This window comes from Alternaria ventricosa, assembly GCF_023758065.1.
Source record: "Alternaria ventricosa strain BMP 2768 chromosome Unknown scaffold_3, whole genome shotgun sequence".
NCBI classification, from domain to species: Eukaryota; Fungi; Ascomycota; class Dothideomycetes; order Pleosporales; family Pleosporaceae; genus Alternaria; species Alternaria ventricosa.
The window spans coordinates 417,174-432,713 of NW_026055683.1; the positions used below are offsets into that span (position 1 = coordinate 417,174).

The following is a 15,540-nucleotide window of genomic DNA, read 5'->3' on the forward strand; positions in this document are numbered from 1 at the left end:
CCATGGTACACCCATCTGGAGATCTAAAGATCGACAGGGCCGTTGTCTTGGACTTATCACATTGCCCTCGCTGCTATCCGCTCGATCTGGGAAGTTGTAAAAGAAAAAACTATGGTACAGGAATATCTGATAGTTTACATTTGCTGTACCTCGTGCATACATCTCATATCAAACCACGCAGCGTAGTCAACATCTGCGACCTTCTGATGGGCATGTTACACTAACCAAGTCCGTGGATGAATATTTCGACCAAAGCAACCAACCAGCTTGCATGCTTACAGAAGTCGTAATGTTTCACGAAACGTCTTGGTGGTAGGCTGAGCTGGCTGCGAACATCGAGCTCTGCCCAATGAACACGTCGGGAGAGAAACCACGTACCCTACCGAATAAAGTGCCCCAGCTTGGCGCTACATGCCCGGACTGCGGCTTCCTCGAGTCTGTGATACTGAAATAGTCGTCTGAGGAGCAGAGAGAGTAAATAGACATGGCCACGCCCGGCGTGCATGCCCGAGGCGTCGCGGACTAAAGATACATTGTGACGTTGGTGTGGCTTCGTCCATGCGCTCGTGGTTGCAAGGGTCCGTTTCCTACGGTACGATCACAAGCATCTCCAGGCATGCCACCTTCACTCCACCTCACCACCCGTCCCCCCGTCTCGCGTCCGAGAAGCACCCCCGCCCTGTCTGTCGTCCTTTCGATGCGCAAAATATAGCCTCGTCGTTGTCCTGCACCGCAGCAGGCTCCCTCACCGCCCAACATGTCCACCGCTCGCTATGCGCCCTCGGCCGCCCATCCCATGGCCCAGCAGGCCGCATACCGCGCTCCCGCGCCCATCGCCGTCTCCAATGCTCCCCCGGGCACCTTTGCGCCCGGCACCAAGGTCCAGGTCGGCAACCACCGTGTCACCATCGAGAAGTACCTCTCCGAGGGTGGTTTCGCGCATGTCTACCTCGTCCGCGTACCCAAATCCGATAACGGAACCCCCGAGACTGCTGTCTTGAAGAGGGTAGCCTGTGCGGACAAAGACGCACTGGCGAACATGAGGACCGAGGTCGAGACCATGAAGAAGCTCAAAGGCCACAGCAAGATCGTCACCTACATGGACTCGCATGCTTCACAACTGAAGACAGGAGGCTATGAAGTCTTCCTGCTTATGGAGTTTTGCTCAGGAGGCGGCTTGATCGACTTCATGAACACGAGGCTCCAGCATAGATTGACAGAGCCGGAGATTCTGCACATCTTCTCAGACGTCGTCGAGGGCGTTGCTACCATGCACTACCTTAAGCCGCCGCTCCTCCATCGCGATCTCAAGGTCGAAAACGTCCTGATTACTACCGTGGGAGGCAATAAGATATACAAACTCTGCGATTTCGGGTCGACCGCACCCCCGAGACCCGCCGCCACAACTGCCGCCGAAGGGAGACTGATCGAGGACGATGTGCAACGGCACACTACGCTACAGTATCGCAGTCCGGAAATGATCGACGTATACCGCAAGCAGCCAATAGACGAGAAGAGCGACATCTGGGCGCTGGGCGTACTATTGTACAAGCTATGCTACTATACTACACCTTTCGAAGAGGTCGGGCAGATGGCTATTCTGAACGCCACATTCAAGTACCCAGCCTACCCCCAGTTCTCTGACAGGATAAAGAAGCTCATAGGTATGCGCGGCAAAACTAGGCCATGAACAAATACTGATTGTAGACAGGCTCGATGCTGCGAGAGAACCCACAACACAGACCCAACATCTATCAGGTGGTCGCCGAAGTCTGTTCGATGCGACACCGTCCCATTCCTATCAAAGACGTATGTTTGACATATTGGCTTCACGGCCCCATGCTAAGACTAGCCAGATCTACTCTGGCAGAACACAGTCAGAAGCCCGCCGGAACCAGGAACTTCCCCCTACCGAGCCTCAGGTCTCTTCGCCGCCTCCTGTCGTGGGTCTACAAAGGGTGGCACCTACAGTGCAGGTACAGCAAGTGCCAGACATTACACCCATGAGAAGAGGCAGGCCCACAGGTCCAGCCCAGCCACCTCCAGCAGCGGCAGCAGCACGGCCAAGTCCGTCGCCTATGCGAGGGACAACATCCGACCCATTCGCTGCACTAGACTCGCAGGATGTTCAGGTCAGACGAGCTGCTGCTGATGAGCTGGCCTCGCGCTTCCCATCTCTGGATGAGTTTTCTTTATTGCATGACCGAGGCCAGAAGTTTGAGTTTGGCGAAGCGCCAACGAATTCTGACCCAGCACTTACCAAGCGGGTGACAGATGCGCTTGCAGATGAGGCTTTTGCGTCACCGCCGCTCTCCAAGGTCGACTCAACACCTGGGGTAAAGCCCTCGACCGCAGTGTCCTCCACGGGTGTGTCCAGGACCACCTCTCTAAGAAAACCGCAGCCCTACGAAGCCAAAGACAGTCCGCGCAATGACAACGCAAGCATACAGTCGCCTATCCCACAGCGGGTCGGTATGGTCTCTACTGGCGTACAGACATCCCCACGAGCATCTCCCGTTCCAGCCCAGCAGAAACTCCCCGATGTCAACAACCGCCCCATCTGGAAGGTACCTCTGTCATCGCACCACAACCGTGCTTTGAGTCAACAGGCGTCAGAACCTCGCCCGAGGAGTCCCTTGAGCAGCCCGTCACTGAGGCCCGAATTCGCCTTGCCAGCACGACCCTCTTTTGAGTCGAGATCCAAATCTCAACTCAGCATCCCTCAATCCCCGGCTTCATCTAGACCCTCCTTAGAAAGCCAGCGTCCCTCCAATATGGACCTAGGCTCCGCCATTGATCGGTCGAGATCTGCGAACTCAAATGCACGCCCGGCTAGCATGCATGTAGAGTCGAACCTTGACTATCTACGTGATCGAGAAATGACGCCTGGTCGTAACTTTGACGCTCCATCACTACAACGCCGCGTCACTGCAAATGCAATCGACGACTCTGAATCGGAAGAGAAGAACGTCAGGTCAAGCGTTGATTTCCTCCGTTCCATCGAACAGGATGAGCACGGTCACAAACACCGCCGTAGTAGCTCCCGAAGTAGCCAACAAGGCAAACACGGAAAACGTGGTAGCATCACGAACATCGTCAAGGGAAGATTTGGCGATGCTTTCCGTCGCTTCGAGTCTACGAAGACACCTGAGCACGAACGCGATCAGCCGCCCATGACACCGACCGACCAGCTCATCGATTCCAAGGGCGGTTTGACTCCCATTGCCGGCTCCGAAGTTACTGGTGGTTTGAGTGACGACGACCGCAGCCAGATCGACGAAACGCAGGATCTATCACCAGAAGTCCGAAGAGAACTCGAGAAGAGGCAGTTGGCTGAAGAAGAGCGCCGCGTTGAAGCTGCGGCAGCAGAGTACAAGCAACGCGTTACTTCGCAAGGGCAAGGAAAGCCCAAAGGCGGCCCATCGAAAGCTTCGTCCATTCAAAACCGCGTCAAGAACCTGCTCGATGAAAGCAGCAAGCCAGCAGCTTCCAATCGCACAGCTGAGGGCTACGGCAAGTACACCGACACCGGAAAGCCTCTACCCATGCGGCCCCAAGATCAAAGCGGAGCACGGCAGCCACCTGCCATTGCTCGCAAGCCCATCAACGTCTCTTCGCAACAGCCTCAAGATCTCTCGTACGCGAAGCCCTCTTCGATCCGGCCAAACATGCCTCCACCAACACCATCCGCCTCCGCACCGCCCACTATCAACGTACGCAACCCCTCCGGTCCCCCTCCCCGGGCTCCAAAGCCCAAGAATCTGCAGACCGGCGGCTCGGTAGGCCCGGGCCAAGGATCACCCGTGAAGACAACTCCCGCAACCAAAGAGAAGCCACTACCACCCATCGCCCGCGACGGCGGTGACGATTTCGACGTCGACACCTTCAGCAAGCGGTACCCCAGTCTGAGCGGCTTGGAAATGGTGGAGACGGAGATTCCCCGCCGTACCGTTCGCGACGTTTAAGCAGCGTCAGTTTGAGTTTGCTTAGTGTGCGAAAGCGCAGATCTATCTCCTGTGACTTTTTTTTTGAAGCGTTTGCATAGCATGTAGCGAGGGATCAGCATCATCAATCAGATCGCAATATATATGTAGAGTGAAGGAGTGTGGGCAAGAATATAGAATTATCATTGGGATGAAAACGGATTTCGGATTGTGATGTTCCCTCACCTCTGTCTGACCTTTTGGGATGACATCTCAAGTGACATAATGTGTGATGTTAGAAGAGTCCATCCGAGAGGGAAGTGTTACGAGGCCGGAGTCTGTCCCGAATAGAGACAATTTGTGGGATGTATCTGTAGTGGGATCGGATTGTACACTCAAGACTACGAAGACGACAGCATAAGGAGCTGGTCAGCTGTGTTCAGCAGTGAAGAAGTTGGAGAAGAAAAGTACCGGCGAAGTCTCATATTTGTCAGAATGTGAACCCTTATTTTCTGCATGATCAATTTGCCCCAAATCATCGCACATCAACGGCAGCATTTCACGTAGCATATGAACAAGCTGATGCAAGTTTGACGTTCATTCAATCCTTTCTCATTTGGTATCATGGCCTGATGACCTGTCTAAATCCATGCAACCCATCACATCGTGAACCCTGTATCCGCCCTTCCATCCCTCCCAAACTCCGTGTCATGCCGACGGGCGACCGAACCGATGTAGCGGAAGGTGGATTGTGCGAGGAAGTTGTCTGTTGATGGGCATCGTGCTCGCGAGTGAGGCACGTTTACTGCTCGGTCTGGAAGTAGTTGAGGAGGATGCTGCGCTCCTGGGACTCCTCACCCCAGTCCTTGACGACAACGCAAGAGCAGTTGACGACCTTGCGGGGGTTACCCTCACGGTCGATCTGGCCTGTTGAGTTTGTTAGCGGTTGTTCAATCTTGACAGTGGGTGATGTCGCGCGCGAAGTTTTTCAATCTTCAGCACTCGACCACAGGGTAAAACGTACAGAGACCGGCCCACTCGCCGAGCTGCTTGCCATCGGGAACCTTGATGAGAGGGATCTTGTGCTCGGAGCACAGGGCAACGACGAGCTTCTTGTATGCCTCCTCCTCGCAGGCCTCGTTGAGAACGCACATGTGCGCCTCACGACGGTCGAGGGCCTTGGAGGCCTCGCGCAGACCACGGGCAAGTCCGTCGTGGATGAGGGAGAGCTTGAGAACGCCCTTGAGAGCCTCAAGAACGCTCATCTGGCCCTTGCCACCGGATGCATCGGCAGAGACCTCGACCTCGGCGGCCGCGCTGACTTGGGATTTGGTATCGTCTTCTCCGTCCGACTGTTGGCGACGTCAGTGATGTTCTGCGAGTGTAAAGCGCGGGGTTGCGGTGCTGAGCGCTGTGCCATTCTCATTGCGCCACGGGCAGCTCGGATCGCAGCTGAGACGGAATTCCACATACCATGATTGATGATTTCTATCTGTCGACTTTCCTCGAAGAGAGTTGGTTGTGGTGATAAGGAAGTTCGAAGTTCTGCTCCGGCTCGAATTTCGCACTCTGTGGAGACGCTAGCCTGAAGCGACGCTAGCGCACGGACGAGCTACCAGCACTTCCAGCAGAAGCACTAGATGAAAGTTATATCACTTGCTGGCTACAAAGGACAGATTCTCAAAGTTGGATCGTATATCACAGATGGTGCATTTCACTAGGTATAGTGAAGGCTGTTGACCAAATCACCTTTGTGGGCGTTCAACCTACCACATGTCATTCCTTCATCCAGATCAGAAGCGAGGCTACGTCACTCTTTTTGGCGAGGGAAGAATTCACCAAAAGATATTGAGCACATTCGGTTTCGAACGATTGATATCATTGTATGTCTGTACATTCTACCACCACGACACAGTCCCATCGCTGCTGCTTGGACCTGCCGTAGCCATGTCTCCTCCAAACATTTCTCATCCTCCTACTGAGGCCATTGCTAGCCATGGACATGGATGTCCCATCTCTGTATACGATAAACTAAGGAAATACGGGCTGTCGGCCGATCGGATGTGCTCATGGATGTAAAAGTATCCCAAGTCAGATAAAAGAATACAAACGCCAGACGCACAGACTGTACGGAGGGTTTAGAAAGATAGCAAGTGGTAACACGAGAATGATCGCTGAACGCTATCAGCCCAGGCGTGTAACGAGTTGAATGTAGAGAGGAATGTAGCCACCAAGCCAAAGGCTGTGCTCCAGTAACGCCGTACAATGAAGGAAACCTGTCTTTGAACGCAGTTGGTGTAAGTAAGGAATGAAATGGGTATATAAAGCAATGAAAGCTACATGACGATGCAGCAGCAGCCCTTCTTCTCCTTGAGCTCCTCCTTGGGCTCGGGCACGCGAGTCACCTCAGGCTTTGGCTCGGCCGGGGCGATAGGAGGGGCCAGCTTTGGCGAAGGAGCACGCTCGGCACCTTGAGGTATTTTCGGTGTCAGGCTGTAACCACCTTCGTTGACCGGGGATTTGGCGGTGTTTGTGTCAACCTTCTCAAGCGATGCGGGTGAGTCCGGTTTTGTCGGGCTGGGAAGTGGCCAGGTCTCAGCCTCTCGTGCCTTTTCGATGGCGATGGGGTCAAGGTTGGCTAGCTGTGAGAGACGCTTATCCCCCATGTCGTCGTCATTCAACAACCGGAAGTCTTTGTCGTACATGGAGCCAACCCTCCCTTGGTTCTCCCATTGTTCTTGCTGCATCCGCTTGGCATGAGTTGGGATAATCTGCTGGTCTGGAGGCAGACGCGGGTCGGGCTTGTACATGGACGCTATCCATGGAGCCTCGCCTTCCGGTCGGTGGGCGGTGGTAGGCCTAGTTGTGGTAGACCCGCCACTGGTACGTGGACGGTTTGGAGGCGAGTTGTTGGATGTTACCCGGGACCTAGGCTGTGTCTTCTGGGCACTGGCTTTGCGTGCTCCAGTAGCGTTTGTTTTGCCAGGCGTCTTGGCTTTCATAGGTGACTTCTGTGGCGATTTAGGCGGACTCCAGCTTCCAGTAGAGGTGTTGCGCCTGTGACTGCCATATGGAGGCGTCGTCTGCCGACCATCGTCGACATCATCGAGCAATGCTTGGCTGCCTACACTGCCGCTCCGTACGCGTGCACCCATGGTAGCGATCGCGTCGCCGTTCCAATTTCCACTGTTCCCTCTAGACCTTGGCAGCGGCGCGTCACGTTCTGCCATTGAAGCAGGCACAGGTATACCGCTCGTCTTGGGCAGTGGAATACGAGACGTACTAGGCCTCACAGTGTGGTTCGTTCGCTGAGAAGATGGTTGGAACTCAGTCGTGCCGTCGGCCCCCGGGCTCCAAGCATGGTATTCCTCTGTCGCATCCTCATCTTCAGCTGGGATCGTGGATATGCGTTTGCGGGGCTCGGTTCGCTCTTCGCCGTTCTGCGTGTGATCCGTGGAAGCAGAGTTTGTGCGGTCTCGCGCACGTCGCGTGGCGCTTTGCGAGCGGCTGTTCGACCTGCTCGACCGTCCAACCCTGAAGCCTGCCTCCTCTAGTTCCCGAGTCTCAATCTCCTTAAGCTTGTCTCGGTGTATCCAGTGGTTGGCGTCATACTCGGGCTCTGTTGCACCGGGCTTGGTCGTCTTCTTCTTGGGCTTTCCCTTGACGGAAACGGGGCCCTTTTTGTTGTTGGTGTGGCTCTTGTAGTACTCCAACACACTGTCCTGGTCGATGTTGCTGGCATTCATGTCTCCACTTTTCTTCTTGTGTAGTTCGTTCATGCGGTCAGGGACCAACTGTGAGCGGTTCTGGTCCTGCGAGTCCCACGTGGGCGAGCGTACTGGCTTGACGAATCCGTTGGCTTGCGAAGTGAGGGGCTGTCGAGAACCGTGGGCGGAAGCACCGTATTCAGACATGTAGGGCTCCTGGTCGTATGACTGTCTCTGCACAATGGTCAGCACGCTACTACTCGCACATTGACATCACTGTAGGCAGGCCTTGAAATTGCACTGTGAGTGGGCGAACTTGGCGGTCAGATGCGCCATGGGGAGGGCCGCAGTAGTGCACCTAGTGTCCCAGCGGAGTCGTGCCGGACCCAGATGACGCAGCTTTACAGAGACTAAACTTGGTACGTACCGAATCGTTCACAGGCACGGCAAAGTCCCACGATCCTCCTGCGCCGTGGGAACTACTGGGGGGCGTGAGTTGCTGGAGTGAAGCTGGCGTATGGCGGGACGACGCGAAAGTAGCCATGGACGGGGCTGCGAGGTGGCTGGGGACCAACCGATGACGTGCCGGAGACTATGAGGCGGTCGAGAACAGCGGCGTAGGCGTGCAAGACAGTCGACGTCGGGTGACGACGCAACCAGGAGTGTCGAGGGCGGAGAAGGGGCGATGCCGGGCAGAGACCGCGGCCGCTGGCAGACTGCGGTGTACAAGTAGCCTCACGGTAGCAAGGTCCCTATTATAAAGCGCTGTAGCTATAAAAACAATGCCATGGGCGAGAAGGAGGCAAGACGTCGGTGTGGGGACGCTGGTCGGAAGTTGTGAGGGGTGGTTTGCATGCGCGTGCAAGCAACTTCCCTGTCTGGTGAGGGTGTGGTGCTGGCGCGTGCGATCAGAAGGGAAGTGAAGGAGAATTACAACGAGAGACAAGCAAATATTAGCGATCGGAAACGCCGCCGCGCACAATGAGTCCGGCCACGGCAGTGACAATGATTCGTGAGAGAGTCGCGACGGGATGCAGGAGCCCTTGGAGAAGAGGATTTGGGAGCGTTGCTCGCCTTGCTGGGGAAGATGGTGATTCGCCCTTGGCTGCAGCCCGCTCGGGCCTCGTCTAATCTGCGCCGCGGCCAAAGAGGAATGGCTACATCATGGGTCCAACTCCTTAAACGCGGACGGCCTTGCTACACGCGCATGCAAAAAGCAACGAGTACCTGCATGTAGTTCGCGATTCTAGACATGCAGAGTCTTTTTCGCTGTTTGACGACGTCTCCATCGCCGACTCCCAAACACCTAAACACCACGCGCCGGATAAACACTCGCAAGCACCCATGAACCCAGTTTGATTGTTTCCCTGTTATGCACACAGCCTGAACAGTGCACAACTGTCTTGACAAGCTTCCGTCTCCCTGCGCCTTTCCCGTTCCTGACAAGATAGCCTCCGGCAACGGCCCACAGTCCGCCGTCATGGAGATCGGGCGTGGTCCAGAGGCGGTCAGAGGTTTAGAATTTGATCTAACGGCTAGCCCGAGGCATTCATCGAATGTCCAAACCTTCGCACGAGATGGTTGTGGTGTAAGTTGGAGATCCCGGGTTGCGGGAATAGGCTTGATCGATTTGACCCACTGTCAATACCCAACTGCCGGGTTGACGGCAGGAGTAAGGCTGATGAGCAGCTCAGATCTCATAAATGCGCCTGCTATGAACTTGTCCATCACCAGCCGAACGTTTCGTCGTACCAAAACACGTCGTGTCCCTTCTTCACCCATACCTCAACGCTTCTCTTGAGATCGTCCGTCAGCCTCTTCGGCCCGCAGCAGATTACCGCCGTTTTCATACCCTTGCTAAACACCTCATCGACAACGTTACTCAGATCCGGCCTTCCGCTTCTGACAAGCATCCCCTTCCGCGGCTTCTCCATCTGCTCTTCCATGCTCAGCAGCTGCTCGTTCTCTTGCATCTCAATCCCTTCCCCATCCTCATCGTCGTCAATGGCGAAGACGCCAGCCGCGCTCGCGTCGACTTGCAGGTTGGGTCCCGAAGGTCGTGTAACATAAACCTCGACATTTTGCGGGCCTTGTAATAAACCATTCTCGTTCGCATCGGCGGCTGCGTCATCTTCGTGCTCGTCGTTCGGTGCGGCATTTGCAGGGAACGCCCACTGCGTTTCGGCCAGCTTCTGAACCGCCCAAATGCACCGGATCTGGGTACCTGCAGGTGTGGGGTCGTGCAAGTCGATGATGCTCCGATAGATGGGCATGATGAATGTTGCACCAACCCCGCCAGCTACCAAAAGTATCTTGTCAAAGTCTGATAAATCAGGTAGTCGGTTGGAGGCTCCGTATGGTCCTTCGAGAGAGAAAGGCAGGATGGGAATGTCACCGCCAGCTGTAGGTAGCATGGGCACATTGCTTCCCCCTTGTGACAAAGAGCGCGCCAGTTCCCCCAGATACTTGGTGTTGCCGTTGAGCGTTCTTGCAATGAGGAGTAGTTCCTTGTCTTTTGACGGGAGAGAAGCAACCGTGAAAGGGTTCGTCTTGTTCGTCATAAGCCATTGGTCGTACCACGTAGGGGCTTTTCCTCTGATATGCGGTCTACTGAGGTACACGTGCTGACCCGGCTTCCAAGTAAGCGCAGCGCTTTCTGCCGGCAGCGGGATGCGGACCTGGACGAGATTGGTGCCGGGCAGAAGTCTGAGAGTGCCTTGATACATCTTCAGACATACAGCTCGGGAAATGACATGTAATGCCTCTACTGCCAGAATCTCATACACGTAGATGCGGATATGAGATACGTGTAAATATAGGGGCACGACGATGAAGTTTGCAATGGCGATGTGGGAGATGTAGAACACTCGGTAGTTCTTTCTTCGTACGAATCCGAGGGCAGTCGTGGAGATGGTGGTGAAGAGGATGATGCTCACAAGGCCCCAAATGACGTCCCAGTCTTTGATGCGCTTTGCTAGAAACCCCGATAGAACAAAGAAGTTCAGATATAGGGCTGTATGCATTAGGAAAAGCAGGAATGTGATGCGTCCCAGGATCTGATGCGAGGCCTTGATTTGCTCATGAGAAAGCCGTGTCAGCCATTGCACAGGACTCCATGGTGCTCGCACTGCCAGTAAGTAATGAATTGGTAGCTGCGATGCGCCAACTTGTCCGAAGCGCTTCGTGAGATGGAGATAGTCTACGTATTGTCAGTAGACGCGAACGTCGGAGATGTAAGATCCATACCGTTCCCGGTGTGAGCAATGCAAAGATACAGCAACCACACTGTCCAGACGCTGGCTCCGATCCATTCTCCTCTTGTGCCACAGTTCCAGCCCCCAATGACATCCTTTCGCATCCACCAGCTCATCCTGCTACATCCGGTCTGTATACTTCGCAGCCATCCTAGCCTGTCCTTTGGCCGTTTGGTGAATGACGGTGATTTGGGCTGATCAATCTTTAACCCAGTGTTCATCACCCACGACAAGGCGAAGCCAATCTGAAAAAGCGCAAATATAACCAGGACGGACCATTGTGCGACGAACCCGTACCATTCCAGATACTCTCGGCGCTGGTGTTTCTGCTCGTCGTTCAGGCTTTCGAAGTAGTACCCAAGAGCCCAGTACTGATCTGTCTTGACCTCATGATGGCCTTTATGACGCCGAAATATGTCCATTTCAAAGCCCAGCCTGGACTATCAATGTTGTGTATCGCGGATGAGAATAACTTTTGCAGTGGCTCAGCTTCACAGCGTACCGGTCCTCATCAAGAGAATCAGAAAGATTTTGCTGCAGCACAGATCATATAAAAAATGCGTAGCGACCGAAGGAAACAAGACCAAGTGCTTGAGGGTGATGTTGAAGGGTAGTGTTGTGTACGTGTGCTTGAACGGTGCAAGACTCAGATTCGGACTTCGCTGATGCAGGGCTGACGGCGCCAGTGACACCAGCCAATCGAAACGTGCTCAAAGCACGAGCTTAACACGTTCCTTCTGCCGTCGCTCGCTTCTTCGACACGTCGGTGAACACAGTCTTGTAGAATGAGTTGAGCATCGACGAGAATGGGCATAATTAGAGGTGCGCGTTCCTGGGTCCTCAGCCAGTAGCGGTGCAGCAACCCCACCAAGCATCCCGCCTGCAACCCTGCATGTGCATACGGTGCATGTGGTACGTATCTGCAGTTGAAGCTGCATCTATATAGACACGCAACTGGTAGACCCATATAACACTATGAGCAACCCTTCTTCCAAGACACCGATCTGGCTCGACTGCGTGTGTATCCGCTCGTGCTTTCCTCATTCGCAGTGCTGACCAAGGAAGGATACTGGGCATGATGTGAGTCTCCGATAAGCTCTCCCCCACACGCTGCTCATCACCACCCCAGGATGCCTACGCCCTCCTTCTCTGCGCACATGATCCCAAAGTCGAGCTGCTTGGTGTGAGCACCGTCCACGGCAATGCTGCGCTCGACCAAACGACGTACAACACTAGGGCAATCCTCGAGGCAATCGGAAGGCGCGACGTGAAGGTCTACTTGGGCGCTGCGAAGCCAATCACACGCGATGCTGTACACGCCGCAGACATTCATGGTACCTATGCACGACCTCTTCCACTCCCCTTGAGTATGCGCTGACACAAACAGGCGAGTCCGGCCTAGATGGTGTGACGCTGCTCCCCAAGCCCGTCGAACCAGCAGCTACCGATGTCGACCACCTCGAAGCCATGTACCGAGCGCTCATGGCTACACCCCCGAATACCGCTTGGCTGGTCTCTACAGGCACATTGACCAACATCGGTCTGCTATTCCAGAAGTACACAGATCTAGCGGCTCATCTCAAGGGTCTCAGCATAATGGGCGGTGCAGTCGGTGGAGGCTTTACGAATGCGCCAATGGGTACGGTTCAAGGAGAAGGTGAACGATTTGGCAATTGGACACCCTATGCCGAGTTCAACGTATGCCGCAATCTACATGGATGGTGTCGTTCGACAAGCTAACAACTCCCACAGATCTACGTAAAGACATCGACCCTTCGCGTGCTTGGAGGATGCTGACAAACAACAGTGTGACCCCGAAGCATCTCACTTCATCTTCTCGCACCCCGTCCTCAAATCCAAGACAACGCTCATCGCTCTCGACCTGACGCATCAAGTCCTCGGTACGAAGAGAGTCCGTCAAACACAACTATATGGAGACGAGATATGGGATCAGTCAGTCTCGAAGAGTGACTACACACCCTCAGCTATGCGGGCCTTGTTCACCCAGATCATGTCGTTCTTTGCTGGCACCTACGCTGAGGTGTTTTCAATAACCGAAGGACCGCCGTTACACGATCCTCTCGCTGTAGCGGCTGCCTACAATCCTAGCATATTCGACGACAAGGGTGGCGAACGCTTTCAAGTGGATATAGTCACGGAAGGCGTCCACTCGACAGACAAGTCAAAGGTTGGTGAGCTTGGTAGAACAAAGGTTACGAAGCTACCGAACGGAGAAGGTGGCTGTCGTATACCTAGAGGCGTTAATCTCGATGAATTCTGGGGCAGCATCGAAAGTGCACTCAAACGTGCAGATGCCGTCAGCCCCATGCCGAAGGTTTCTGAGAAAGAATTAGAGGAGGCTGGTGTTTTCAATGGAGTTGAGAAACTTCAACGATGAGCGCCAAAGCATACCGCCGCGTAAAACTATAGTAGTCCAGGGAAAGGATAGAACGAGACAATACGAACATTCCAACTCCAGACACTACGGACGTCTGCCGGAGAATTCAGCCGTAACCAACGAACTTCCATTTAGCCTGATCTCAGTTTTCCGCGTACCTTGCAGCGCCGAGCCTGCTAATCGAAGGCCACAATTCTTACGACGGCCTGTACTGATTTCACTCCACCAATTGGCGTCGACAGGCTCTTTTCCAAATGCGCACAAGCCGTGTCCGGTTCCAAACCAATGGCATACCAAGCTCGTAATGAACACCATGAGATCCCGCGGTTAATCGCATCATGATCCAGACAGCCAGGTCGCCTTTCCCAATGTTAACACTCTCATGTTCGTGGGAGCCCCATCATATCTCGGTACAAAGTTAACTTCAGATGTTACATAAAGTTCTGCAGGCGAAGTCTGGCTACAACAGCGCCGGTAGAAATCCTCAAAGTATACAGTGGTATACGAGCAGTAACGATACCAAGCCCGGGCCTCTACAGGCCGTCTCGGAATCGGACCGCATGATGAGCTGTATAGAGCCATATGGCAATCTCGAATGCGGGGAATACCCGAAGAAGATGTGATATGCACTTCACTTTCGTATAACATATGCTACGCCTTCCACTTGTAGGCTCACCGTCACCGCGAAGATGAAGTCCTCCGTTTTCCAGCTACTCCTTCCGCTTGTGCTCGCCTCTCCAACACCGGCCCCCATATATGCACACCCCAAACAGGGTTCCCATCCCAAACCTGCTCCAGGTCTCGGCGATCTCGCGAAGAAGGCTGGACTAAAGTACTTCGGCACCGCCATCGACAACGTCGTTCTCGATAATGATGAGTACACCTCGATAGCCTTCAACCGCTCCGAATTCAACCAAGTCACCCCATCCAATGGCCAAAAATGGATACACACAGAGCCCCAACGCAACGTCTTCAACTGGACGCTCGGCGACGAGATCGTTGACCCGAGCAAAGATGCGCACCAAATGCGGCGCTGCCATACCTTCCTCTGGCACCAGCAACTCCCCGACTGGGTGAACAACGGCAACTGGACCAAAACTAGTCTCCTCTCCGTCCTAGAAACACACATCAAAACTGTTGCAGACTACTACTGGAACGACTGCTACGCTTGGGACGTAGTAAACGAAGCATTCGAGGACGACGGCTCGCTGCGCAAGTCCATCTGGCTCGATGTTATTGGCCCCGAGTACATTGAACATACGTTTCGTCTTGCAAGAAAGTACACAAGTCCAGGCACGAAACTGTATTACAACGACTACGGAATTGAGAGGGTGAACAACAAGAGCTTGGCTGTTGCACGCATGATCAGCGAGTATCAACGCGCTGACGTGCCAATCGACGGTGTAGGACTACAGGCGCATTTCACCGTAGGCAGAGCGCCAACTTACAATGATGTACGGGCTTCACAGCAGCTATTCTCTGCTTTGGGTTTGGAGACTGCGCTGACGGAGTTGGATGTTCGGATCGGGCTGCCTGATAATGCGAACAAGACAGCTGCGCAGGCGGCTATCTACGCGGACTCGGTGCGTGCGTGTGTTGATGAGGAAAGCTGTGTTGGAGTTACCGTTTGGGACTTTTGGGATCCTGTCAGCTGGGTACCGGAGTCGTTCCCAGGCAATGGCAACGCTTGCTTGTGGGATGAGAATTTAGAGAGAAAGCCGGCGTATTACGCTATTGCTGATATGCTGAGGGAGGCGGCCGCGAAGAGGGCATGAGCTAGAAGGCATCTACCCCAGAGTCCCAGAGGATGTGCATTGTAGACTCATCGTTACAGCAGTTTTCTGTCTTGCGGAATGTTGCGGGTTCCAAGTTACATGCCGCATCCTTACGTGTCTATGGGCTTTTATAACAAGTAGGATTTTGCCTGGGCGCTGCAAGGAGTGCGCAGCATGCCACGTGGATTCTCAACAATTGTACCTTTATCAACCCTTGCGTATCAGTATGGTGAACTCATTGCATATAGAGTGAGGCAAGTTTCATATTTGTGTAGCTTGACCTGATGCGAAAAAGATGAGCCTTGAAATATGGTAAAAGTTAGGAAAAAACCATGTATATTCATTGAGTTTCATTGCATGTGGACGTCATCTGCATTGGTTGGGCGGTTCGTAAGCCAGCTTTAAGTCAATCTGGAAATCTAGTCTCAACGCGATCATCGATGAACTGCTGATAACGAAGATGGTTATGGAGGAGGAAGTACC

General features: G+C 54.0%; 6 protein-coding genes across 6 annotated transcripts; 3 read left to right on the forward strand and 3 right to left on the reverse strand.

Moving 5' to 3' along the window:
* Positions 1-757: 757 nt before the first annotated feature.
* On the forward strand, positions 758-3,965 carry J4E93_002069 (uncharacterized protein; the record flags this gene model as incomplete). The annotated part of the gene is made up of 3 exons (XM_049340017.1): positions 758-1,664; positions 1,712-1,809; positions 1,857-3,965. The coding sequence occupies 3 exons, from the start codon at positions 758-760 to the stop codon at positions 3,963-3,965; spliced, it is 3,114 nt and encodes a 1,037-aa protein (XP_049202339.1).
* Positions 3,966-4,725: 760 nt separating this feature from the next.
* RPS12 (40S ribosomal protein S12) lies at positions 4,726-5,399 on the reverse strand (the record flags this gene model as incomplete). Its single annotated transcript, XM_049340018.1, has 3 exons — positions 4,726-4,850; positions 4,948-5,275; positions 5,397-5,399. 3 exons carry the CDS (start codon positions 5,397-5,399, stop codon positions 4,726-4,728), a joined length of 456 nt encoding a protein of 151 aa, XP_049202340.1.
* An 860-nt stretch (positions 5,400-6,259) lies between these two features.
* On the reverse strand, positions 6,260-8,174 carry J4E93_002071 (uncharacterized protein; the record flags this gene model as incomplete). The annotated part of the gene is made up of 2 exons (XM_049340019.1): positions 6,260-7,864; positions 8,058-8,174. 2 exons carry the CDS (start codon positions 8,172-8,174, stop codon positions 6,260-6,262), a joined length of 1,722 nt encoding a protein of 573 aa, XP_049202341.1.
* A 1,183-nt stretch (positions 8,175-9,357) lies between these two features.
* On the reverse strand, positions 9,358-11,306 carry J4E93_002072 (uncharacterized protein; the record flags this gene model as incomplete). The annotated part of the gene is made up of 2 exons (XM_049340020.1): positions 9,358-10,829; positions 10,877-11,306. The coding sequence occupies 2 exons, from the start codon at positions 11,304-11,306 to the stop codon at positions 9,358-9,360; spliced, it is 1,902 nt and encodes a 633-aa protein (XP_049202342.1).
* Positions 11,307-11,859: 553 nt separating this feature from the next.
* J4E93_002073 (uncharacterized protein) lies at positions 11,860-13,282 on the forward strand (the record flags this gene model as incomplete). The annotated part of the gene is made up of 4 exons (XM_049340021.1): positions 11,860-11,901; positions 12,014-12,218; positions 12,272-12,582; positions 12,692-13,282. 4 exons carry the CDS (start codon positions 11,860-11,862, stop codon positions 13,280-13,282), a joined length of 1,149 nt encoding a protein of 382 aa, XP_049202343.1.
* A 689-nt stretch (positions 13,283-13,971) lies between these two features.
* On the forward strand, positions 13,972-15,057 carry J4E93_002074 (uncharacterized protein; the record flags this gene model as incomplete). The annotated part of the gene is made up of 1 exon (XM_049340022.1): positions 13,972-15,057. One exon carries the CDS (start codon positions 13,972-13,974, stop codon positions 15,055-15,057), a length of 1,086 nt encoding a protein of 361 aa, XP_049202344.1.
* Positions 15,058-15,540: the final 483 nt, after the last annotated feature.